Source organism: Tenrec ecaudatus, chromosome 18 (assembly GCF_050624435.1).
Source record: "Tenrec ecaudatus isolate mTenEca1 chromosome 18, mTenEca1.hap1, whole genome shotgun sequence".
Lineage (NCBI taxonomy): Eukaryota > Metazoa > Chordata > Mammalia > Afrosoricida > Tenrecidae > Tenrec > Tenrec ecaudatus.
The window spans coordinates 13113793-13139848 of NC_134547.1; the positions used below are offsets into that span (position 1 = coordinate 13113793).

A 26056-nucleotide genomic window follows, 5' to 3' on the forward strand; every position below is an offset into this window, starting at 1 on the left:
GTGGGGGCTCAGCACTTGGGGTCAACAAAGCCATCTGCCACGCCCCACCAAGGCTCCGAGCATCTAATAGAAATTAGCAAGAGATTTATTAGCAGAAGGGCATTTAAGTAAGTGCAGCTGACTCCAGGTACCTCGCCCTAGTAACACGCCCTAGTGGGAGGTGTAGATTTTTATGTCGCCCTGCCTCTAGTTCGGGAAATCTGGCTGGATGGAAGGAGGCTCAGTCCCATCAAATCCCAAACAACTGTCTTCTGAGGATTTTCACTAGGAATCTCTCCAGGGCTGCCTCTGAGTGTAGAACACTCCGTGGCCTTTTGTAGGGGCCCTGGTGGTGCACTGGTTAAGCGCTTGGCTGCTGACTGAAAGGTTGGTGTTTTGAAGCTGCCCAGCAGCTCTGTTGGCAAAAAGACTTGGCAGTTTGTTCCTTTAGGGATCACAGCCAAGACTAGTACCCAGTTCTGCTCTACCCTCGAGGGATGCTGTGAGTGGGCATCAACTCAGCGGCACACAGCAACCATAGGACCTTTGAACTTCAGTGGATGGGGAGTGGGGGAGCCCTCGGCTGCTAATTGAGAGGTCGGCAGTTGGAATGCACCAGCTGCTCCCCAGAAAGAAAGAGTGAGCTGTCTGCTCCCTTCAAGCTTGCCAGCCTCGGAAACCCTGTGGGGCAACTCTGCTCTATAAGGTCCCCATGAGTCAGAATTGATTTGATGGAAGTGGGTTTATAATCGCCATCCCGACCAGCATGGGAGTACCCAGTAAGCAAAATAAGCACTGGCTTACTTGTGCTTACTTAGTAAGTTGTGGTGAGCAATTTCACCTTCTTCCACTACATTGAAGATTCTTTCAGTGCTGGTTGGCAGCTGTCTCTTCCAGCCCCGCAGCCCAGCCCGTTCCCACAGAATCAAAGCTTTTTCCCCAATTGACAGTCCCCGGCAGAGATGTTGAAGTAGCCAGTAAGCAGGGGAACTGCAGGCTTACTTGTACTTGGTGACTAATCTGCACCAAACACCTTCACCTGTTCACCAAACCCATCTGAAACTATTCACTGTAGAATAAGTAAGCACAAGAAAGTTCATGCTTACTTTGCTCATTGGATAGCTGACCCAATTCTGACCGTCTTAACTGAGCACCTACTTTGTGTCCAGCCTGTGGGCAGCACAGCAGCTTTCTGGCTTTCCAGGACGTCAGAAGCACCTGGAAGTTGTTAGGAAACCAGATTCCTAATAAAAACAAAGTCCCTGCCATTGAGTCTATTCTGGCTTAGAATGACCCTATGGGACAGAGTAGAATTGCCCTTGTGAGTTTCCAAGGCTGAAAGCCTCATCTTTCTCCCCCTGGAACGGCTAGGGATTTGAACTGCCGATCTGGTGGTTAACAGCCCAACATCTGAGAAGCAACAAAGCCCACAATGGAAGAAGCACACCCGCCTGTGTGATCACGAGGTGTCCCTAGGATCAGGTATCAGGGATGAAAGAACAACAAATCATATCACTGTGAATGAGGAGGAGTGTGGAGCGGAGACCCAAAGCCTATCTGTAGGCAACTGGACATCCCCTTACAGAAGGGTCTCAGGGAGGAGACAAGCCAGTCAGGGTGCAGTATAGCACTGATGAAACATACAATTTTCCTCTAGTTCTTTAATGCTTTCCCCCTCCCCACTATCATGATCCCAATTCTGCCTTACAAAACTGGCTAGACCAGAGGATGTACACTGGTACAGATAGGAACTGAAAACACAGGGAATCCAGGACAGATAAACCCCTCAGGACCAATAATGAAAGTAGTGATACCAGGAAGGTAAGGGGAAGGTGGCGGGGATAAAGGGGGAATCGATCACAATGATCTACATATGGGAGACATCAGACAGTGTAAAACATGAAAAAATAATTTATAAATTATCAAGGGTTTGTGAGGGAGGGTTGGGGTAGAAGGGGAAAAAATGAGGAGCTGATACCAAGGGCTCAAGTAGAAAGAAAATGTTTTAAAAATGATGATGGCAACAAACATAGCAATGTGCTTGAGACAGTGGATGGATGGATGGATGGATGGATGGATGGATGGATGGATGGAAGGATGGATGGATTGTGATAAGAGTTGTACGAGCCCCCAATAAGTTGATGTCTTGAAAAAACAGTCCAACATCTAATCGGCAGTGCTACCAGCGCGGGCTCCTTAGGAATCACACCAACTTTCAGTGAGCGTCTCCTGGGGGTGCTGATGGTGGTGCTAAGGACTTTACACCTCACTGACTACAGTAGCAATCTTGGAAAGTGCGATCCAGGGTGTTACGCACCTCTGCCACTGAGGAGTGCCGGGCAGGGAGAGTGATGGGACGATGCCATGCAGGGAGGGAGCGGCAGAGTCCCGGCTTTCACCCAGGTCTGACTCCAAGGTGCTCTATTGCTTTCAATCCCCCACCCCTCCGCCCCCAACTCCTGCCTAACAAGAAGGTGCTGATAAAGATGTAGAGACAGACAGGCTGACCCAGCCTGCTGGTCTCTCTGTAGGGAAAGCACTTGGGCCGTGGCTGACAAATGCTTTCAAAGCATGGGCGCCAGTCGTCCACAAAGTCACACTTTGGGAAATTGCCTAAAACCATCATCTCGAGGGAATGAAGCTCCGAGGCATTTAAAACCGGGAGAAAGAAGGTTCCACAGTCAAGAGTGATGGGCTTCGTGGGAGGCGGGGGCGGAGGGGGTTGTTTTTCTGTTCAGACTGACACATTAAACGAAAGGAACAGTGGCATGGGTGGAAGTGGGGGGTGGGGGGGTGGAGTGGGGTGGGGAGGGTGAGAGAGCCCTGCTATCAGGCTGAAACGTTGGCTCTGAGGCAGAGGACTGGCCAGGTGGACATGGGGACCCTAGCCCCCAGCTCTGCGTCGTCTTTTGTCTCCTCAGGATCCGGCCCGCTCTGCCAGCTTCCACCCCAATGGCTCTGTCCTGGCCGTGGGCACCGTAACTGGCAGGTAAAGCCGAGGAGGATTCCTTAGGAGGGCCTCCGCACTCTCTGGGGACTGTCACTGAATCGGGGACCAACTGCGGACCGGTCCCCAGTCTCCCCGCAAGGTCCCTGCATGACACAAATGGTTTGCAATTGAGAGGTCGGCAGTTCGGACCCACCCAGGGTGCTTGGGACAAAAGACCCAGCGGTCTGCTTCCATCAAGATTCCGCGGACCTGTGGAGACTGGGGGCAGTTCTACTCTGTAACACATGGGTCGCTCTCGACTCACAGATTGGGTTTGATATCCTTGAATCGCCCAACTTTTTTTCTGAATCCGCCTCTCCCCCCTGAATCTCTTCTGGGGCTCCTCCCACAGGCCCCCCGATTTCTGTCTGCTGCCGGGAGCCCTGTGGCACAGTAGTCATGGCGCAGAGCTGCAATAGCTTCAAGGTCAGCGGTTAGACACCACCAGCCGCTCCGTAGAAAGAGGGAGCTTTCTACTCCTACAGGGGTGCTCGCCTGTCGACTTGGATAGACTCCGCGGCATTGAGCTTGGTTAGGTTTGGGGCCAGGTCAGCTCACCCCTCCTACTCCCTCTCCCCAAAGGTGGCTGCTGCTGGACCCGGAGACTCACGACCTGGTGGCGATCCACACGGATGGCAACGAGCAGATCTCGGTGGTCAGCTTCTCCCCGAGTAAGCGGTGGGCCGTGGGCTTCGGGAGAGGCAGGGACTGGGAAGGATGTCTCTAGCTTTAAGGGTAAAGGGAGTGGACCCTCGGTGACACGGCCTGGGGGACAGTGTGTAGGGCAGCTGCGGGTGGTGCAGTGTGGAATTGCCCCCAGTCTGGGATTGTCAGGGGCTGAAGGTGAGCGAGGAGGGGGCGGAGCCTGGGTGCCTCCTCATAGCCCCCCTCCCCTCCCCCAGACGGGGCGTACCTGGCCGTAGGCTCCCACGACAACTTGGTGTACGTGTACACGGTGGACCAGGGTGGCCGCAAGGTCAGCCGCCTGGGCAAGTGCTCGGTGAGTGGGCAGTGGCCCCCAGCCCGCGCCGCCACCCTCCTGGGCGATGCAGAATTAACCACTTTTCTATCTACCTCAAGGGAACCTTGCTTCAGAACTGACCGCCCAGATCCGCCAAGGAGCCCTGGCCCCGCCCACACACGTGCCCCGCCCCCTGCCCCTGTGTCCTGAGCCCCGCCCTGTCGTGTAGCTCCGCCCCCAGCCCCCTTCTCCACGTAGCCCCACCCCTGGCATTCAAAGCACACCCCTCTGTCTGGCCCCCGCCCTTGGCTTCCCAAGTCTGCCCTTCTGTTTCGGGCAACCGCCCACGTGTCCTAAACCCCCGACTTGTGGTCTAAGCTACTTTGTCTGGCCCCGCCCACGATAACCTGGCCACGCCCCCAGACTCCAAAGGCCTGTGTATATATATCCCTTGTGTTTCCCCCGCACCTCTGTATTTTGCCTTCCACCCTTTCTGGTCTACTCCCGCTGCCCTCCCCTTTTGCTTCTGCCCTCTCCAGCTCTAACTGTGCCCGTTCCCTTCCCCCGCAGGGCCATTCCAGTTTTATCACCCACCTGGATTGGGCCCGGGACAGCAGCTGTTTTGTTACCAATTCTGGGGACTACGAGATTCTGTACTGTGAGTGCTCTGCTGGACCTACCCACAGCCTTGCCTCAGACTCCTCATTTGCATAACCCTGAATTCCGAGAAGGGGGGTGGGGTGTCTTCTGGTATTCAGGGGCTGTTCTGATTGGCTGGGAGCATCCCACTCCCACGCCCCAATTGCAGGCTTAAATGGTGCAGGCTTCTGACTGCTAACCCAAATGCACCTTGCAAGGAAGACCTGGCATCTACTTCCGAAAAAATTCCACCAACTGGTTTGGGTTTCTGGTTTCGTTTCCTGATTGGTTGGAGCTTTGGCTGCTCTCTTCCTATTGGATCCCACTTCAGTCCCTCCCCTTTCTGGTTCCGGTTTCTTTTTTGTTTGTTTGTTTCTAGTTCCGGTTTCTAAGCAGCCATCCTTGCTTAGGTTTTGGGGTGTCAAGAGCCGATCAGGACCTATGAGTGAGCTCTGGGACCTTCAGCTTGGCGGGTTCCACCAAGCTCTGAGCTCCTCCCCTGCTCTCTGCCCCAGGGGACCCCGCAACCTGTAAGCAGATCACCAGTGCAGAGGCTGTGCGGAATGTGGAATGGGCCACGGTCACTTGTGTCTTGGGGTTTGGGGTGTTCGGTAAGTACTGGAAACAGAGATGTTTCTGTGTAGTGCTTCTCTGAGACTCGTGGAACCTTTGTGCCACCATGTGGGCAGAATTTGTAAAAGGCAGGGGTAGGGTTAGGTGACGTGCCCTCTCACTCAGGTGGAGGTTGAAACCTGCCATCCTGGGGCTCACAGTCCAGGGAGGGAGACGTACTTGCCCTCTGATCGTGACTTCCCCAATTGGACTGGCTGCTATAGAGTAGTCCAGGAGCTGGGAGGGCTTCCTGGAAGAGGCACCCACCCAGGCTGGGGAGGGGAGAGTGAGAGGTGCTCGGCAGCATGGTGCAGCCAGAGGGAAGGACTGAATAGCAGGTGTCCAAGCCCCTGGGTGACAGAGAATTTGGAAATGCAGGAAACTGAGGCTGCTAAATCCCTGCTGAGTTCCAGGGGTGGCGGGGGCATGAATCAGTCTGGGCCTTGGGGGTCAGATTCCGCAGCATCTTCCTCAGATGCCTGGGCTGTCCCTTGAGACCACTGGGGGAGGGGACGATGGGGTCCAGATATTCAAAAGAGCATCCCCACCCTCTCCCAGGTAGGGGCCAGACTGGGTTGGGAGGGAGGCAGGAGTCCCAGGGGCCATCTCACCACATCCACCCCCTCCCACACACACACCTTCCTGCCCACAGGGATCTGGTCTGAGGGGGCAGATGGGACCGACATCAATGCTGTGGCCAGGTCCCACGACGGGAAACTGCTGGTGTCGGCAGACGACTTTGGCAAGGTTCACCTATTTAGCTACCCCTGCTGTCAGCCTCGGGTGAGTGCCCCTGAGCGGGTGGGACCCAGATTCTCAAAGGAGCTTGGGGGGGGGGGCGGGCAAGACCCACGCAGCCCTGAGTTTTCCCGTGTTCCCAGCTGTTCAAGGAGCAGTAGGCGCCTGCCATCCCGGGGCCCGAAGCTCAAGGCTGATGTCAGAGACTAGACTAGTACAAACTTACTGCAGGAACCCTGGTGGTGTAGTGGGTACCCACGGGACTGCAAATTCAGCAGTGGGGATCCAAGACAAGGCCCTCCGACTCTCATAGAGAGGTGCACCCTCCGAACCCCACAGGGACAGGTCTGCCTCGGGCCCTATAGCGTTGCTATGAGTCAGACTCAACTCGATGGCAGTGGATGCGTGCCAGCCCTCTCAGGGTCTGGAGTTCTAAGACCCTGAGAGAGCCTTTCTCTGTTTTTTCCATCCTGTTCCCTCAACACCTATTTAGGGGCACCGGGGACGCACCGTTTGGTAGTCACCGTTTACCCGGTAGCCAACCTTTTAGTGAGGGTGGGCTCCGACTTTCTGATTCGAAGCCCCCCCACCCTCATGATTCACCTAGGACGAGGGGCACAAACGCCAAGGGCCACAGGGTCAGGCAAGTGGCGTGAAGGAGCCCCACTGCGTCTGGGGCCGAGGCCCCAGGGGACTAAGAGAAACAGCTGCCCCGCACCTGCTTGGGGAGCAGCCGGGAGTCAGGCGGTTTTCACTTGATCCTGCTGGGTTTTCCAGTGTCAGCAGCAGTTTGCATCCTAAAAATACCTCAGACAGCCTGCAGCTTGTCCCAAGAGAACCCCTGGCTGTCCAAGAGATTCGTCCGACCGTCCTCTGGTCTGAACGGAAGAGCAGTCAGTCGGTTTTCACGCTCTGGTCTGCACTTGCTCCGACACCCGACACCAGCAGAGAGAAAGAAGTGTGTTGTATTCGTTACCCGGGATGCCACTCTTTCCAGGCTGGGCATAGGTGTCCCGTTCTCTGTAGGGTTTTTGTTTGCCAACCAGCCCCACAGACCCCCTTTTTGTATGTATCTGGGAAGAGGAGTCCTGGTGGGCCTAGTGGTTACCCGTTGGATGGCTAACCTCAAGGACAGCAGTTCAAAACCACCAGCCCCACCGAGGGAGAAAGATGAGGCTTTCTACTCCCGTGAAGAGTTACAGTCTCCGGATCCCACAAGGGCAGTGCTACCAGGTCGCTATGCGTCAGCCTAGACTGGAGGGCATCGAGTTAGGTTTGGGTCGGTCCACTCCTGGATGGAGTCGAGTGTGATAGTGCCGCTGTGGGTCATGCCGGGGGCTTCGAACTGCCAGGTCAGCCGTCTGAACCCATCCTGCCCATCTGGGGGTCAAGGTGAGGCTGTCTGTGACTCGGAATTGACTGGATGGCAGTTTTGTTTTGATTTTTTAGTTTCCCATCCCTGGTAGCCATAGCTCGTCTGGTGTGACCTGCTAGGGTTCTACATTGGGCTGCTAATCCCAAGGGCGGAGGTTCAAGTTCACAAGCCGTTTTGTAGGGAAAGACAGATCTGCCACTCCCGGGAAAATGTACGACCTTGAACCCCCACAGGGGTGCTTCTCCCCTGTCTATCGGGTGGCTGGGAGTCAAAAATGGCCTCGAAGGCTATGAGTTTGCATTCCTTTATGGGCCTCACAACGATCTCTCCAGCGCTCAACCACCTCGGGCCCGAATCTCCACTCGGCTCCTCTGTGTGACACAAGGGCCAGACTTGGTTCATCAGTTTATCCGCCAATGTGGGTGCTCGGGGGCAAGGTCTGCAGTCCATGCTGGCATGCTGGCATGCTGGCTTTCTGTTCTCCAGCCCCAGCGCCGCCGCCTCCCCAACACACAGCATCCGAGCTAAAGGAATGAGGGCCAGTGGGACATAACCACCAACAATCAGGTCTGCCCCGGAAGAAGTACAGCCAGCAGGCTCCTTAGAAGAGAGGGTGGCGAGACTTCGTCTCACGTACTCTGGACACGTCGTCAGGAGAGCCCAGTCCCTGGGGAAGGGCATTCACGCTTGCTAAAAGGACGGACGGAGCCCTCGATGGGAGGGATGGATACAGGGGCTGCAACCATGAGCTCAAACAAGAACAGGCGCGAGGTGGGCTCAGGAGGGCAGGGTTGCCTTCTGATGTCCATCAGGTCGCTGTGAGTTGGAACCACTCCTTAAAGTTACCTAACGACAAGGACCAAAGCCGGCATCACCCCTGACCCTGAATGCTCATTGCTTAATGTTGATCCTCCCTCGCCTCTGTCTGGTTGCTGCCGACAGGGCCTTCCACGGTGCGTTGGGTCTCAGACTCTCCGTGTAACAAAAACAAAAGCGGATTAGTGCCCACCCCCACCCGTTGGTTAGCACTCACGCTCCCTCACCCACTGGCGTCACGTCGTTGCTGACGCATGTAACTCTGTGGCACAACACAGAACCAACCCTTTGGGTGCCCAAGGCCATACGTCTTCACAGGAGCAGACAGCCTCATCTTTCTCCCATGGAGAGGCAGGTGGGTTTGAACCAAGGGCTCCTGCATCATCCACTCTACCCCCCAGGGCTCCTGTTGGTTGGCCCTCGCTCAAATTCACTGCCATCCAGTTTTATGCCGACTGGACGGGCCAGGGGAGAACTGCCCCTGTGGGTTTCTGATGCTGGAACTGTCTACAGGAGTAGAAAGCCACTTCCTCCTCCCGCAGAGCAGCTGGTGGTTTTGAACTGCTGACCTTGTGATTAGCAGCCCGTTGTGTGTCCCACTGCATCACCAGGGCTCCTGTTGTTTGGTACGGGAAGGTTTCCTGGGTCAGGTCAGCAGGATCATGGGGGGGGGGATAGAGGGGGGCGTGATGTCCCTGGATAAAACAGATGGTCAATGCACCCGGCTGCCAATGGGAAGTTTGATGGTTCACGCGTGCAGAGGCACTGTGGAACAAAGGCCTGGCAACCTCCTTCTGAAGCCAGTCCTAGAACTTGCTGCCATGGGCATGGCTCTGCGCTGGCCCCATGGGCCGAATCTGAATCTAGCTTGCCTCACTGCGGCAACTTTGGGTTGACCCTTTCGTTTATTCCTCTTTCTCCCACAGGCCCTTGGCCACAAGTACGGGGGACACAGCAGCCACGTGACAAACGTGGCCTTCTCGTGGGATGACAGCGTGGCCCTGACCACGGGGGGCAAAGACACCAGCATTTTGCGATGGCGGGTGGTCTGAGGCCAAGGGGCCAGCGGGGCTGGGGGACTGGTCCCCGGGCCAGGGGTTCAGGAGAGAGTGAAGGTGGCAGGATGGGATTTCTATTTTCGGGAGAAGTCTATTGCCGAGTAGAGTAATATATATACCCAGAGTGTCTATAGCTGAGGGGGCCGGGGGTGGGGTGGGTAGACAGACAGAAGTCTCTATTTATCTCGGAATGGGAAGAGGGGCCACATTGCTTCAGGACAGTCATGGGGAGGGAGGGCTTGGTTTGGGTGTGTTTTTTTTTTTTTACGTTTATTCTTTTATATTCATCCAGAAATAAAGATAACCACACTGAGATGGCGTTTCTGGGCCTGAATTTATTTGGTGCATGTGCATAGAGTACAGTGTGTGTGTGTGTGTGTGTCACCATAATGTTGATTTCTAACTACAGACCTTTCAGTTAATAACTGGACACAACCACTGTGCCTCCACTGTGTGTGTGTCATGTTTGTACCTCAGTTTGTGACGAGGGACTGGAATTACTTGGCTGTTTAGAGGAATCTTGGTGGTGTAGTGGGTTAAGCTTTAGGCTCTTCAGTACAAGATCAGTTTGTTCACTCCCACCAGCCGCTCCATGGGAGAAAAGAGGAGGCTTTCTACTCCCAGAAAGATTTACAGCCTCAGGAATTGACAGGCAACTCTCTGTCTTATAGGGTTGCTTTGAGTCAAACTGCCTTGATGGCAGTGTGGTTTTGCTACTGTTGTTTGATTAAAAACCAAGCTTGCTCTAACAGAGGCCCAAAGAGGACTCGGTTGACCATGTCACAAGACAAAGAACAGACGGGCGGATGGGGTGCCTCTGGGCCATAAGGCCAATGAACCAGGGACTTGTAAGCCTTCAGGACATTGTCTCTTACTTCCTCCATCTCTTCTCATGTCCTGTGAGCCCACATTTTTCTCTCAAGCCGGCACTCTCCACAGAAAAACAGCCCCAGTATCTTCTATACTCCCATCAACCACCCTTACCTCTCCCCAGAAAGGTTACAGCATTCCCTTAGGCTCCAAGCCTTAAAAAAAAAAATCCCAGGGAAAGCCTGTGATTGGCCCACTTATGGGTCAATCAACAACTAGCAATTTGATCTGTGATGGGCTCCCCTTAGAAAAAGAAAACCACCAATGATCATGGCTGGGGAGGGTGGGATTTCCGAAAAACTGTTGCTGCCACCTGAGTACGGTTTGGAGGGAAGAAGGAAGATTTGTAGGGAAATCCGGTTGATCCCAAAGGTTTATGGGAGAATGGGGTCTTCGGACTTTGGAGTACAAGAGAATGAAACCCAATTCCTTTCAAAGAACCAATAAAGTTACTGGTACCATAGAACCCAGCAATCAAGTTGCTTGGTAGGTAATTCCACAGAAGTGAAGAAGGCAGCACAGATAGATAAACACCTCTGTTTCTCGATGGACTAACTCACAACAGCAAGACGATAAGCTACCCAAATGCCCCCAGGGTGGGGGAATTGATAAATTCACTTTGATCACAAGGGAATACGATACATCCCTGAAGAATATTGATGCCTGAAGGAGCGGGAGCATTCGAGCGGATTGTGATGATGCATGTCCGACTCTGTTTAGAAGCCGTTTAACTATGGAAGCATATATGATGTGTGGATATTATATCGAGAAAAGTACTCCAACTTGACCTAAGAGGAGGAGGAGTTGGCACTTGAGTAGGAAGCATTGAGTTTGTTGTAATGGTGGTGGAATGATTGGAAAGGGATATCAGTAACGGCTGTACGAGATGAAGCGTGTCATCAACGGCCCCGAACGCGACACGTGGAAGTTGTTGAGCTGGTGAATGTTTTGTTGTGTATAATTTTGCCAAAACAAAAATTACACAAATAACAGTGAGTACGGAGAAAGAAGAAATGCTTGTAAAACTGAGTGTGGGAAATAAAGATTGTACTTTAACAACAAAAGAAGTTCTCATCTGAGGTAGTCAGTGTATTGTGCCAACCTGGCTGATAAACACATGTGGGGGTAATTGAAGGGCAGAGGGATAAATGGCTCCGTGAGCCTCGCCTTTCTAGTTCTCGGGTCTCTTGCTCTCTGATAGTTGGTCCTGGGTGCAGCTGCCTTAGCCAGTTCCCTGCTTCAGCTGGCAAGGCTCACTTCCCGCAAGAGATCCCTGAAGAGAAGCCACACGGATCTACCCCGATGCAGCCCTGGGTGCTGGAGCAGCCGTGTGGAGATCCCTGCCAGCGCTGAGACGCTTACACGTTCACTGACTCAGCTTTCCTCCTGCAGTCGGCGTCATTGTGTGTGTCTTGTGAGATGGAGGAGGACTGTGTGGATTGGTGTTGGACATATGGGTTAATGTTGGACTTGTGGGCTTGGGCAGCACTGGGTTGGGATTTTTTCTTGACATGCACTTATCCTTTACATAAAACTATTATATACATGAATTTCTGTGGATTTGTTTCTCTGATGTACCCTGACTAACACATCATACTTTTAAACAAATCATTTTATTGGGGCCTCATACAGATGTTATACAATCTCACAGATCTCAACAATCCATAAGTCAATTGTGTCAAGCATACTTGTACATAGGTTGCCATCATCATTTTCAAAACACGTTCTTTCTCCTTGAGCCTTGGATCCGCTCCTCTTTTATCATCTCCCTGCACCCACCCTCCTACCCTCGTGAACAATTGTATATTGTAATTGTTATTTTCGTAACAGCTTTCCTCGATATGGTTGAATGATTGAATTGTATGATATGTGGATGAAGATGTCATTAAAACAAATGTTAAAAAATTAAAAGAATATATATATATATACACACACACACACACACCAGAAACACCTCAGGACAGTGATGGATTTGGAGACTGTGATGTTCAGGAAACTGAGTCAAACACAAGCACCAGTACTGTGTGAGGGGATTCTTTTGAGGGGGGGTTGTTTTTAATCAACTCTCCATGCCCAAAGAAACAGGTGTTTCGATACTTACCTGGCAGGGGAGATACCATGATCATGAAGGTGGTTTTCCCAGGGCGAGGCTTATCCATTGCACGATGTGCTGACCCCTGCGATTTCCCCAAATGTGGGAAACTCGACTGCATAATTTGTGGTAGTGGGGGACTGCGTTCGCGCTCTAAAAAAGAAAAAAAAAAGAAACAGGTGTTTCGATGATTCCCAGGGACACGGAGGAGAGGGAAAGAGAAACGCAGATTAGAAGGGAGATGGGTGTGAACTCGGGTAGCAGGGAAAATAATGCCCTACACAAAAGAAAGGAGAGAAGATAAAACTAAGTTACCGGGTTGAGAACAGTGGGTATTCCGGGGGTGGGGGTGGGGGGTGGGGGGGGCTCAGTGGGATTCAGGGGCTCAAATGCAGTCATCAGGGTCCTCCCAGGATTGACCAAATTCTCAACAGCTGACACTGTCCTCCCGTGAGGGCAAGAGGCCGTGAACGCTCCTGATTGGAGTCTGCCCTCGGGAGAATAGCCATTTGAGGCCCCTTTTCCCAGCTCAGGAACTGTGGGACCGTGAGCAAAATGTTTAAAACTTTTTTTCCTCGTGTTTACGTCTTGAATTTTGTCCCCTAAAAAACAGATGTCTTCACATCATTTTAACCCCCGGCACCTGTGAAGGTGCCCCTTGATTGGAAATAGAACCACTGCCCAAACCCCACCCACCGCCTTGTAGTTGATCCCCATATACTGTCACACACACACACACACACACACACACACACACACACACACACACAAAACACCCTCCCGTAGAACAGGATAGAACTGCCCCCTTTGAGTTTCCAAAGCCGTGCGTCTCTATGGGAGCAGACGGCCTCATCGTTCTCCCTCAGAACATCTGGTGGGTTTGCACTGCTGACCTTGCACAAACCACTGTGCCCAATGCACAAACCACTGTGCCACCAAAGCTCCTTTGACACACAAATCCTCGAGACATGTTAGAAGGGACGATGGCAACATAGGTACAAAGGTGCTTGATACAACTGATATATTATGGATTATTATAAGAGCTGTAAGAGCCCCCAATAAAATGATTATTCATATTTTTAATGTTAGAAGAAAGGGAAATAAATCCACCTTGACATGCAGGCAATTCTAACTCATAAGGACCCTATAGGACGGAGTAGACCCACTCCATAAAGCTTCTAAACTGCCTTCTGCACCGTGGCACTGCCACCAATTTCTCCCACAAATTGGCTGATGAGTTCAAACCCCCGACCTTTGGATGCATGGCCAAGCACTTTCACCCCCGCACCATCAGGACTTGTTTTATAAATGTCAGTAGTGTTACAGCCGTCATACTGATCTGAGCGCCAGGACACCACCTATGAAGGATAGGTATTACCGCTGCCCTTCCCTGGGTGAGACAAGCGGCGGTGGAGGTGCAAATCCACCTGGAAGTGCCTCAGAAGAAAGGCCCGGAGATCTGCTTCCAAACCAGCCCTGCACAACCTTCTGGAAGGAGGGAGAAGAGAAATCAGGAGAGAATTTGGGGTCTGGGTGGGGAGTGGGCGTGAAACAGTTTAAACTATGCAGAGTGGGTGGTCTGGAAAGTAAAATGCAAACCTCTCCACCTCGTTCAGAATGAAGACTTCATCGATTTATTAAAATAACAAATGCAAAAACCTATGGGGCAGACTCCTGGCATACACAGATACATACGCCATGACTCAGAATTGATGCTTCAGCAATTGTTTAGTGTTTTTTGGGGGGGGCTGTTGGTTTGTTTGCATGTATTATTCATAAATGGATGGAATGACCAGAGCCCTGTGAAGCAGAAAAAGCAGGGATGTTGGAAAAGTGTCCCCATCCTTTGGGTCTGCAAAATGACTTACTTCAAAGAGCCCTTCTTCTCCACATCTCTGAGATTAGATTCACAGATGCACTCTGTGGATCAATGACCAGGTCGGACTCTGAGAATCCAAGCCTGTGGCTGTCCATCACAAGGACAGAGAACTGGGCCAGGGAGTCCCCAAACACTGGTTATTTCACAGATCCTGGGCAAAGCTTAGGCTCCCTTTGCCCCGGGGTCTCTCAGAGGCTGCACTCCTCATGCTGGCCAGGAGAAATGTTTACATCTAACGCAGTGGTTCTCCACCTCCCTCATGCCGTGACCCTTTCATACAGTACCTCAGGGGGTGGTGACCCCCCCCAACCATAAAATTATTTTTGTTGCTATTTCATCACTGTCATTTTGCTACTGGGATGAATCGTCATGTAAATATCTGACAGGCAGGCTGTATGTTCATTGTGACGAATGGAACATCATGAAAGCATCGTGATTCATCACAGAACAATATGTAATTATGTATTGTGAATCGCTTCTCGGCCTTTTGGCTAAGATCAAGTGTAGTATCTGTTCTTATCAGTTTATAGATTGTGAAAGATTTCTTTCTAATGAAAGATCAATGAAATATTGTCTAGAAGCATGGTGTAGCATGGGTCACAGTCTTCTCATGTGGGGCTTGTAGGTGGGCGTATCTGCATGTGGGCAGACCCGCCTGGAGATGGATAGAGGAGCGATGTCTCGGTTCCTAAGACCATCAGAAATACATGTTTTCCGATGGTCTTAGGCTACCCCTTTGAGGGTCGCGACCCACAGGTTGAGAACTGCTGCTCTGAAAGTGTTTCTGAGGGGAAGAGTGTGGCTCAGTGGTAGAATTCTCACCTGGTGATCTAGTGACACACGTTGGATGGTGAACCACGAGGTCAGTGGTTCGAAACTACCAGCCGCTCTGAGGGAGACAGATGGGACTTTCGACTCCCTTAAAGAGTTTCCATCTTGTCATTCTTGTCTAAGGAGCATTCTGGCTGTCCTCCTTCTCATATAGATTTGCTTGTCCTTTCGGCAGTCCGTGGTACTTTCAATATTCCTGGGTGGCTCCGTAATGTAATTTCATGGATTCTTCTCCGGTCTCCCTTATGTTCAATGTTCAACTTCCATATGCATTTGAGGCCATGGAGTACACATACCATCGCTCGCTGGGAGTCAGAATCCGCTCCCTGGCAGAGGGGTGGCCTGGGCTTGGAGCACTGTTCCCAAGCCTCTGCATAAGCTCTATCTCACCGGGATGTTCTCACCTGAATTTGCCCACCTGGAGAACACTTAGTCAGGCAGCAGCATCACCCAGCCATCCTATCATCTTTCCAGACACCTGGGTTCAGAAGCCAGCTTTCGGACCCTCTTAGGTTAACACAGCGGTTCTCAACCTGCGGGTCGCGACCCCTTTCCCAAGAGTTGCCTAAGGATTGGAAAACACATAAATGGTTCACAATATAGAACTACATATTGGTTTTGTGATAAATCACTATGCTTTAATTATGTTCCATTTGTGACAGTGGAAATACATCCTGCCTTATCAGATATTTACAAGGCGATTCATCACAGTAGCCGCATGACAGTGATGAAGTAGCAACGAAAATGATTTTATGGTTGGGGGGCGGTCACCACCCCATGAACTGTATTCAAGGGTCGAGGTATGAGGAAGGTCGAGAACCACTGGGTAAGCACGCCCTCCCGGACCTTCTTTTCTCCTGCACATCCTTGACACCTCATTCCCACCCTATCCCCCACCCCAGGCAAAGGGGAGATGGGCCGGCAGGGGCTCGGTGTGGCCCAGCGAATATCCCCGCTGTCCTGGCATTCCCTTCCCACTCGGCTGCCCTCTGGTGTTCCCTCCCGGAACTGCACGGAAAAGTGGACAGACATTCCTACCGGGAACAGCGCGGGGGATTCTCCACGTCCCCGTGTGAGGTCATGCTCGGCTTTCCTCCCCTGCCTCTGGACCATGGGAGGCTGACCTGTGGGGCCCTACCATGCCCTCTGCCTTTGATTGGGTTCTGCTAATTAGAGGGAGGGCAAGCAATCTGTGGGGGAGTGGGGAGAGGTCAGGTACCGGAGGCAAGGCACGGAGACCTTTCCCATGCTCCATCCCGCATCCCGGCCGTTGGAAATCACCAACAGGGAAAAACGAGGCTTTCTGTGTCTGTCAAGATTAACAGTCTCGGAAACCCACCCCCTCGGCCCCAGAGGGTCTCCGATGAGTCAGAATTGACAAGATTCTCCACCACGGCCCCCTCCCCTCCACCCCCTGCCTCCCCTTCCCTGCATCCTTGCAGCTCCAGCAGTGGTTGGCAAGCCTTAGCGCCCTCTGCAAACAGAGCAGTCCCTGGGGTCCGGTGACAACACCCCCTCGCCCGTCCCTTCTGCTCTGAGGGTGGTAGGGACTTAGTTCTGACTGTAACTGGGTCCCCTGGGCCACGCCCATACACTGAGCATCCTCCCACTGAGTCCAAAGGGTCCCTTCATGAAAGCACCCAGCCCCGCCTGTTTGCTCCCTGGGGCCTTGACTGGTACCAGAAGGAAGGGGGGATACATCCAGGAGAGAGGAGGGACCCCAGTCCACCAGTGGGGGCTCCGAATTTCCTTGGGGTGGCCAGTGGGCTGATAGTAGGGGGCTTGTCTAAGGTCAAGTGAAGTCCTTGTGACCCGGAGCCTCAGCGGCAGAGTCTGTGATTGGTTGGTGGCTGGTGATTCTGCTGTGAGTCAGATGGACCCAACGCCCATGAGTTTGGTGAGTTTTAAGGGGCTCAGCACAATAAAAGCCCGGTGAGCTGTTTTTGTAAAAACAACAACAACAACAACAACAAAACAACAACCCTAAATTGACTCCTAGCGACCTTATAGTCAGGATGGAACTGTCCCTGTGGGTTTCTGAGACTGTAACTCTCTGCAGGAGTAGAAAGCCTCGCCTTCCTCCTGTGGAGCCGCTGGTGGTTTAGAACTGCTGACCTTGTAGTTTGGAGTCGAGGCATCAGGCACTGCACCCACTGCCACAAGGATGATGGACACATTTAGACAGGGATAATTGTGCTGGACACCAGCATGAACGTAATTCATGTCACCAAATGGTCCAGGTGACGAATGTTGAGATGGCAGATATTTGATTCCATATTTACTATGATAAGAGAGAAGAAGAGTTCTGCCACCAGGGACCCCAGAATCGGGTGTGGGCACTGCCTGGAGAGAGACCAGAAGCAGCATTCCAGGGTGACGAAACATCCTGTCACCATTTGAATGTCTGTGCGTGCCACTGGTCACAAACTGATGGTCCCGTTCCCATCAGGGCTGGGCATTTTTATTTTAAAAGTTGCCAGAAAAGCATTTGCGAACCTTTAAGAAAGTGTGTTTTAGCACGTAGAAAACATACAACTTTCCTCTAGTTCTTTAATGCCTCCTCCCTCCCTCCACTATCATGACCCCAATTCTACCTTACAAATCCTACTGACCAGAGCATGGACACTGGTACAGATAAGAGCTGGAAACATAGGGAATCCAGGACAGATAAGCCCCTCAGAACCAATCATGAGAGTAGCGATACCAAGAGGGGAAGGGGAAGGAGTGGGGGAGAAAGGGGGAAGGGATCACAATGATCTACCTATAACTCGCTCCCTGGGGGACGGACAACAGAAAAGTGGGTGAAGGGAGACATCCATCAGTGTAAGACATGAAAAAATAATAGCAATTTATAAATTATCAAGGGTTTGTGAGGAAGGAGGGGTGGAGGAGGGAGGAGGAAAATGAGGAGCTGATACCAAGGGCTCAAGTAGAAAGAAAATGTTTTGAGAATGATGATGGCAACAAATGTACAAATGTGCTTGACGCAATGGATGGATGATGGATGGATTGTTATCAGAGCTGCATGAGCCCCCATTAAAATGATAATGAATTGATTAACAATAAAAATTGTGTTCTGTTTTGGGGGCAGGAGTGTGCACAGAGACACGTACACCAATTCAACAGTTTCTCCATGTCTACTTTAGGGACACCAATAATCCTCTTCAAGTTATGCAATCATGCTCGGTCTGATTTTCCAGTCTACTGGCTGTCTGCTGGGCTTCTCTCATCGAGCCTTTCTAGTTGCTGTTGTCAATTTGATCTCCTGCAGATCATTGTTTTAAATGAGCAGAATGCTCAAGGTTGACAGTTTTCAGTGATTAAATGATTGGTTTAGAGGTGACTTCAAGAAATAGGCTCACTTTAAGGTTTAAAGTTTATCTTAGAGAACTAGTTTGGGAGGAAGGAGCCATCCAGTCTCAATGGGACCAGAAAGTCTAGATTCCATGAAAATCTGAAATTCTGTTCCATGCCACTCCCTCCTCTTTGATAAGGACTTTTCTCTAGAAATCTTTGACCAAAACCTCCCAAATAACGATCATTTTTGAGTGTTATGGGTCAAGACGTTCTAAAGTGCTCCTGTGACCAATGATGGATTCTCACCATCAATGTATGAATCTAATCATCATAAATATCAGTGATTGTTCCTTGAATACAACATGGACTGTACCAGGCTGATATACTAGACTGTACTCTGCTCAGGATGACAATACAAGGTGCTCAATTGAGAAGAAAAATAATATATAAGAAAATTCAAAATCATATAAAAAAGAAAGACTAAGCTTAACTGGTCTAATAGAGGCTGGTGGAAGCCTTGACACTGTAGGCCAATGGTCCTCAAGCTTCCTAATGCTGCGACTCTTGAATACAGTTCCTCATGCGGTGGTGACCCTCAACCCTCAAATTACTTTCGTTGCTACTTCATCACTGTCATTTTGCTACTGGGATGAATCGCCATGTAAATAGCTGATCAGCAGGCTATATTTTCGTGGTTACAAATGGAACATCAAGAAAGCATCGTGATTCATCACAAAACAATATGTCATTCTACATTGTGAAATATTTATTTCTAATGACAAATCAATGAAATATTTTGTCTTGAAGCATGATGTGGCATGGGTCACAGTCTTCACACAGGGTACTCATAGGTGGGCATATCTACATGGGGGTGGACCTGCCTGGAGACAGATAGAGGAGCCGGGTCTCGGTTCCTAAGACCATCGGAAATGTGTGTTTTCTGGTGGTCTTAGGCGACCCCACAGGTTGAGAACTCCTGTAGCCCCTAGACCAGTCTCAAGCCTACAACTGACCTGACCTGCCTCTCTTGGGGGATTCACCTTTCTGCTCCAACGAGATAGGTCTATGAAGTGTCTGATAGCAACAGGGAGGAGCTCACTTCTCCGTATAATCAACCACCTGCAATCAAAGAGGCAGCAGCTGCCCCAAAATGACACTCAGGAGGCAGGTGGGGAGTGGGAGGCGGAGAGAAGGAGGGATGGAAATGGGGAACCCAGGGAAGGAAGTGACAAGACTGTGGTTGCATTGAGATCGCAACGGACCTTACGAAACAGAGGCGTGTACAAATTGTCCGATGGAAAACGAATTTGCTCGGCATTCGTTTACTCGTGCCTTTAAAATTCTGCATAGTCCACACCTACTCTGTATCAAGTTTGGTGTGGTTTTTGGTGAGTTAAGGGATGTTCACCTGCCCTACCCCCACCCCCACCCCCCCCCACACACACACAGCAGAGGGGAAGGGAGATCTTTAGAAAGGAGAAAAAAAACCTCACTGCCATCCAGTCAGATGGTTAATTATTCTAAGTACAATGTCATTGGGTAAAAAAAAAATTCATAAGAGGAACCAGCGTTGATTGGGTCAGAAAGAGATGGCTGGTAGGACACCCATCACCCCTCCCAAAAGAAACAAAAGAGACAAATAAGCTGTCCCTTAGTCACCCTTCAGGTCAGGAAGTAAACCCTCACATACTCCCTCACATACCCCCACGTCCGCGCCCCTAGCATGCTGGAGAGCCATCAACAGGAGTTTCAGACCCAAAGGGCAGCTTTGACCCAAGGACAAAGTTCAGAGGGTTTGGGAAGAAGGAAGGATGGGAGACCAGAAAAGCAGATGATGAATGGAGGTGTCTTGAGGGGCTGTGCTGGATGCATGGAAGCAAGCTGTGTATGAATCGGTGATTGGAAAAGGCCCTTTCCTAATTTACAATCAAAAGTCCAAAGAAACAGTGCTGGGTATCATCAAATGCTAAAACCTCCCCAAACTCACAGCCGTGAGTAGATAGCTTATTGAGACCCTCCCTGTAAGGACAGGGTATGCCCCTGTGGGTTTCTGAGACTATAACTCTTTTGGGAAGTAGCAAGCCCTGTCTGTCTTGAACTGCTGACCTTGCCATTAGCAGCCCAACACCACTATGCCACCAGGGCTCTTGAAGACTCCCTAGAGACAAATGAAGAAAGGGGAAGTGTTGGGGTGGACCGAAGACTTGATTGCATTGAAGCTGTTCATTGATTTTCACACACCCCCTCCAGCACCCCAGGAAGGATTATAAGTGACCTGAATTGGCAGCAAAGGGCTCTGAGGCTCAGAGGGGTGCAGTTGGGTGCCATGTTGGTGGGGGGCAGTGAGGACTTCACAAATTCCTGGGGCGGGCATCTGCCAGGATGAATTAGATGTGGAGTCTCGGAAGGGAGAACAGAGTGTCCGTGGTGGGAGATCCCATCCCTCCAGACCACGTGTTCCATAGCATTCTCAATGGCTGATATTTTTAATAGAAGAAAGTGATCTCCTGGCCGCTTCTGAGGCACCTGCTGGTGAACTTGAACCTCTGATCCATTATTTGGTAGTCCTGTTGCTTGCATCAAGGCCAAGTTCACCGCCGTAGACTTGCCTCACAGAGAGGCTACAGGGCAGAGTAGAGGTGCTCCGAGGGCGTCTGAGGTGGTGGGAGCAGTCAGCGTTCTGTTTTATTCAGCAGAGATGCCAGCCCGTCGGTCGGTCGGTCGGTCGGTTGGTCGGTCGGTCGGTCGGTTCGAACCGCTGGCTTTCCGATTAGCAGCCCAATGCGATGCTTCAACCCATTGCACCACCAGGGCGGCTCTTCCAGCTGCGTAAAGTTAGAGGTGTGCGGTTGGAGGGAGCGTGAGCAAAGGGGTTCATGAGCTGGAGGCTGGAGATATTAAAGGCTTGGGGGTGTCCCAGCAGCGGCAGGTGAGGTTCGCCCGGGGACTGGGTCCCGCTGGCCGGGCACGGGAGGAGGCGGAGGGGTTAATGGGGGCGGGGCCAGGGCTGGCCGCTCCGGACCGGGACTGGGCGGAGTCAGCGCCGCGCGGCTCTGCGAGGGCGCCCGCCGGGTCCCAGCGCCGCCCGCTCAGAGCCTGTCGCAGCAGCAAGCGGCTCGCCGCCCGCCCCGTCCAGCCGCCGCGCGCAGGTAGGCGCCCGCCCCTGGGCTGCCCGAGCCGGCCAGCGCCCTCAGTCCCCACCGCTTCGCCGTCGGGGGCGGCCCCTGCGGGCTCCCCTCCCTCGGGAACTGCCTCAGTCTCCCGCGCCGTCTGCGTCCCCGCCCCTCTGCCTCTGCATCTCTGAGATCTCTGCGTTGAGTGTCTCAAAGTCTCTGCCTATTTTCTTAATCTCTGCCTAGACGTCCGGATCTATCTTTGTCATTACGTCTCTGGCTGTGTCTCTCCTCCCTCTGTCTGTCATCTCTGTCTCTGTGCCGTTCTCCATCCCTGTGGATCTGGCGGACTCTGTCGTGCTGTCTCCTGACATCCCTACCCACCTCCGCCTCTCTCCATGGTTCTCCATCTCCCCATCTCTCTGTCTCTCTCTGTATCTTATACCCTAGATGCTAGCAGCTCTTTCAGATCCTCCCCAGCCTGGCACTTTCCTGGCTAGGGGGCTGCTTAAGGCCAAGGGAGGGGACAGGAGAAGGGACAGGGGAGGGGACCACTCAACCCAGGTGAACTCAGCATCTCTGGGATACCAGCCCACCCGTCCCCTCACAGAGCCACCCAACTCCCCAACCTCCAATTTCAGGAATTCCTGGCTGGAGGGAGGGAGGGGGACTTCCTCCCCCCCCCCCACCCTGATCTCAGGCCACTTCCTCCCTTTTAGGGGTTGGCTGGGTCCCTGATTAACTCCTTCCTGCCTCACCCCTCTCTGGATCTGGACCCACAATCCGTGCCATGCAGAACAATCCAAGAGATTTTGTAGAGCAGAGGTTATTATTTTGAGGGTGGTGGTGCAGGATCTTGAGCATGGTGTGTACATCGGGCTTCACACACACATTAGGGGCATAGATGGAGTCAGGGGCATGCCCCCCAACCCCCTCTTCTGGGACCCACCACGAATTCCAACTCAAAGAACTTCCCCTTCCCAACATGTCCCTGGATGAACTTGACTTGGAGTTTGGCCTGGCAATGGGAAACTATCTTTTCGGGGGGTGGGGTGGTGGTGGTGGTGTGTGTGTGTGTGTGTGTGTGTGTGTGTGTGTGTGTTGTCCCAGGAGGGTACAGATGCCTGTGCGTTTGTGGGAGGGGAGGAGGAGGGCTCCTAAAATCTACAAACCCTATACCCCATCACATTGATTTCAACTCCTAAATGACCCTCTAGGTCAGAGTTTCTGAGACTGAATGTCTGCAGGAACAGCCAGCCTCCTCTTCCTCTCTGAGAGAGGCTGGTGGGTATGAACCACTGACCTTGGGGTGAGCAGCCCAACACTGTACCACCAGTGTTCTCAAACCCTAAACTCACTACCACCGATTGAGCTGACTTCAACTCACAGCCACCCTGTAGGACGGAGTAGACCTGCCCCTGTGGATTTCTGAGACAGTAGCTCTTTACAGGACTAGAAAACCATGTCTTTCTCCTGCTGAACGACCAGAGGGTTTGAACAGTTGACCTTGTTGCTAGCAGCCCAATATGTAACCACTAAGCCTCAAGGGAACTGTCTTTGAATGGCAGGACCCTGGCTATGAGCTAAAGCAGCGAGGGCAGTACCGAGCAGTACTGGGCACCCTTCCCAATCTTTAAACCGCAGACCTTGGGCTGTGAGAATCCTTCAGCCCAAAATCCACCGGGGTTTGGACTCTTGGCAGTTCCCAGGCTTGCCTTACAGTGTAGAGAGCGACCTGTGGGGTTAGCTTTGTCACTCCGTCCGTCATAAAGGTGGGCAAACTGAGGCCTGGGGAGCCCATGGCTGCCCTCCATGCCACCCCTCCCCTGCTGTTGAGTCCGTTCCCAGCTGGGGATGGAGGCTCCACATTTACTGAATCTCAGATCCCTGAGACCTGGCTTCTTTGGCGGGCAGGCCACCTGGTAGCCACCAAAAAGGAACAAAAACAACTCCCTGCCATCGAGCCAGTGGAGACGCAGTGACCCTCTAGGACAGAGTAGAACTGCCCCGGTGGGTTTCCAAGACTGTAACTCTTTACACGAGCTGAAAGCCATCACGTTCTCCCCAGCACCAGCTGGTGGTTTCGAACTGCTGACCTTGCAGTTAGCAGCCTAACGTAACCACTAGGCCACCAGGCCTCCTTTGAGTAGCCTCCATGTCAGATTTATTTGGGGGGAGGAGGGCCTCTGGGGAAGGCAAGAAGCCGTCAGACTGAGTACGAATGGCCGGGAGCCAGAGGACAGCGTTTTAGAAGCAGAGAAAATAGCTCTCAAAACATGACTGAGGAGGCCCGGGAAGCCAGAGGGGGCAAGAGTGAGTTTGGAGGAGGGGTGGAGTTCCGAGGAAGAGAGGAGGCAGGCAGGGGTTCACTCTGCCCTCTGCCACTTGACCTTCCCTCTAGAAGCCCCCACCGCGCGAGCAAGGCAGGGCCTATAATTTCGTTTGTGTCTAGACAAATAATAACTCAGCTGGTGTTAGCTGGGAGGGCTGAGACCAGCCCGCTTGGCACCGGGTGGGGAGGCAGCTAGGCTCCTAATACACAGACCCCCCCCACCCCCTTTAGCCCCAGCATGGAGAACTTGAGAGCCAGCTGGAGGTATCTGCCATTGTAAACCCTGGGCGTTGTGGGCCAAGGCAAGGTGGCCCTTCTGGCACAGAGAGGAACTGCCCAGTGGGGCTGCCTCAACCATCCTGTTGATGGGGACAGTCCATCAGCAGGTCTCCATTCTGTTCTGGTGGGTTAGAATGACCAGCTTTTTCAATGAGCCTGCCCCCCCCCCCGAAAACAAAAATAAAAACAAACTCACTGCCATCGAACCACTTTCAACGCCTAGCGACCCCATAGGACTGGATAGAACTGCCCCTGTGGGTTTATGTGCCTGCAGCCCTTGACAAGAGTAGAAAGCCTCTTCTTTCTCTCATTTCCCTGAACAGCTACACGCTTACACCCTGAGACACCAGGGCCTGCTCCTTGGAATCTTTAGGAAGCTTAGAATTCCGTGCCAGCTTAGACTTTCAGGCTGCTGGAACAGAAGAACAATTCCAAAGGGATAAGAAGCAGTGGAGGACACGGAGGTGCACAAGAGATGATATTGGGGAGGGGGGCGGTTTGCTCTGGACACCTATGGTGTGCCCACTTCTAAAAGCACAAGGCCCCAGGGGTGGGGGGCGGGGGGTGGCTTGCAGGGCCAAGAGAGCCATCTCCAGGGTTTGATGATAGAAGATGAAAAAGCTGTGGGACGTTTGCCGGGACAAAAAGATTTCTAGAACAGTCTAACAATAGTCCCTTTTGGATCTTGCCATCTGAGCCTTCCAGAATACCGGGCGCCTAGCGGGGAGAGCTAAAAGGATGTCGGAATAGCATGAAAGAAAGGGGCAGCGCTGGCGGATGTTAGGAAGGGAACAGCCAACCGAGCTCTCTCGCCCAAGGGGTGACGGCTGGTGGCGGAGCCTTGAGGCTATTAGAAAGGTGTATTTCTAGAACGTTCCAGGGGTCCTGCAGAAGGAGGACTCAGCCTGGCTTCCCTTCCCTTCCCTTTGGAGCTGCTGTGGGTGTATGGGGGAGGGATCGAGGCCATTTCCTGTGTAGTAACGGGGAAACTGAGGTCGAGCAGGGAGGTGGGGGCCACCTGATTGTCCCCGCCCTGGTTTCAGCCACCGGCCAGCCGCCAGGGCACCAGGTGGGGAGCGAGCCTCAGAGATCGCATTTCGCCCTTAATGAGCAGACCCAGACCGGAGCTGGCCGGTCCCCTGGGGCCGACGGGTAACGGAGAAGGGGGGGGGGGCGTTTGGAGAGGAAGAAGTTGGAGGGGGCAGAGGCAGTCTGGTGGCTTCAGGAACAGGAGCTGGTGAGTGGTCATGGGGTGGTCTGGGGGGATGGGGGAGGGCGTGCCACCCCTCTCTCTGGTCCTCCTGACCTTACCCCACCCCTTCTCCTTCAGGTGTGCTGGATTTGGAGGTGGCTTGTGGGCCCAGGGGTTTCTGTCTGGGCAGCTGAATCCCAAGAGGGTGGGCTGGGATCTAAGCCATCCTTCTTGTCCCTGGTCACTTAAACTTGGGCTCCCTTCACTTCCCTGCCCCCCTTTAGGGTCTAAAGAGGGGAGTCTATGGGACAGGGGACGGCTCTGGTGGGTTCACCCCCAATCACAAAACCTATGTGTCTTAAGGGAGGCAATTTAGACTCTCAACCCCCAGAGGATCTTGACCCTGGGCATGGGCAGGGCAGTCAGGGGATGGGGGGTTCTTGAGGAGGGGGCTCATTTGCTTTGGTGGTGGTGGTTGGTGTCACTTGGCCTTTGTTGTGTGGGGATCTGTGAGTCTGTCTCCCTTTCAGGAGATTCTTGAAGGGTCTGAGAGCCCCCTCCCCCAGACACACACACACACACACACAGAGAGAGAGAGAGAGAGAGAGAGAGAGAGAGAGAGAGAGAGAGAGAGAGAGAGAGAGAGAGAGAGAATGACACATGTGGAAAGATGGAGGTGAGAACAGATTCAGGGAATGTTCTAGAAGGACAGGGCATCTTCTGTCCCAACTATTTGCCCAGCATGTGACTTTAGACACCTGCCTCACTTTCCCCGCCTGTACTAGGAAAGAGTCAGAAACAGTCCCATGTCCTCAGCTGCCACATTTGGGATGCTGAAAATCTTACCATTCCTGAGCTGTCTCTGGGGGCATATCGGGGATGGGGGAGGAGCCCTCCATGGTTGGCAAGTCTCAGGTATGGGGGAGGGAAGGTTATCACAGGCCCCCCTTCCTGTTGTTTCAGTTTCTACTGAAGCAGGTGGGTGGGGAGGTGGGTGGTGCTGG

At 52.5% G+C, this 26056-nt stretch overlaps 1 protein-coding gene and 2 pseudogenes across 2 annotated transcripts in view; all 3 read left to right on the plus strand.

Moving 5' to 3' along the window:
- Positions 1-9482, plus strand: part of EML2 (EMAP like 2) — a 28714-nt gene extending 19232 nt beyond the window's left edge. For both annotated transcript variants that reach the window (XM_075536511.1, XM_075536512.1), the window contains 7 exons: positions 2901-2968; positions 3551-3639; positions 3871-3968; positions 4500-4587; positions 5084-5179; positions 5833-5963; positions 9036-9482. In XM_075536511.1, coding sequence (XP_075392626.1) covers positions 2901-2968; positions 3551-3639; positions 3871-3968; positions 4500-4587; positions 5084-5179; positions 5833-5963; positions 9036-9161 — 696 coding nt within the window. In that variant the 3' untranslated portion in view covers positions 9162-9482. The remainder of the gene's footprint in view (positions 1-2900; positions 2969-3550; positions 3640-3870; positions 3969-4499; positions 4588-5083; positions 5180-5832; positions 5964-9035) is intronic.
- Positions 9483-12130: 2648 nt separating this feature from the next.
- Positions 12131-12285, plus strand: LOC142432976 (U1 spliceosomal RNA; annotated as a pseudogene).
- Positions 12286-14479: 2194 nt separating this feature from the next.
- On the plus strand, positions 14480-14616 carry LOC142433005 (U2 spliceosomal RNA; annotated as a pseudogene).
- Positions 14617-26056: the final 11440 nt, after the last annotated feature.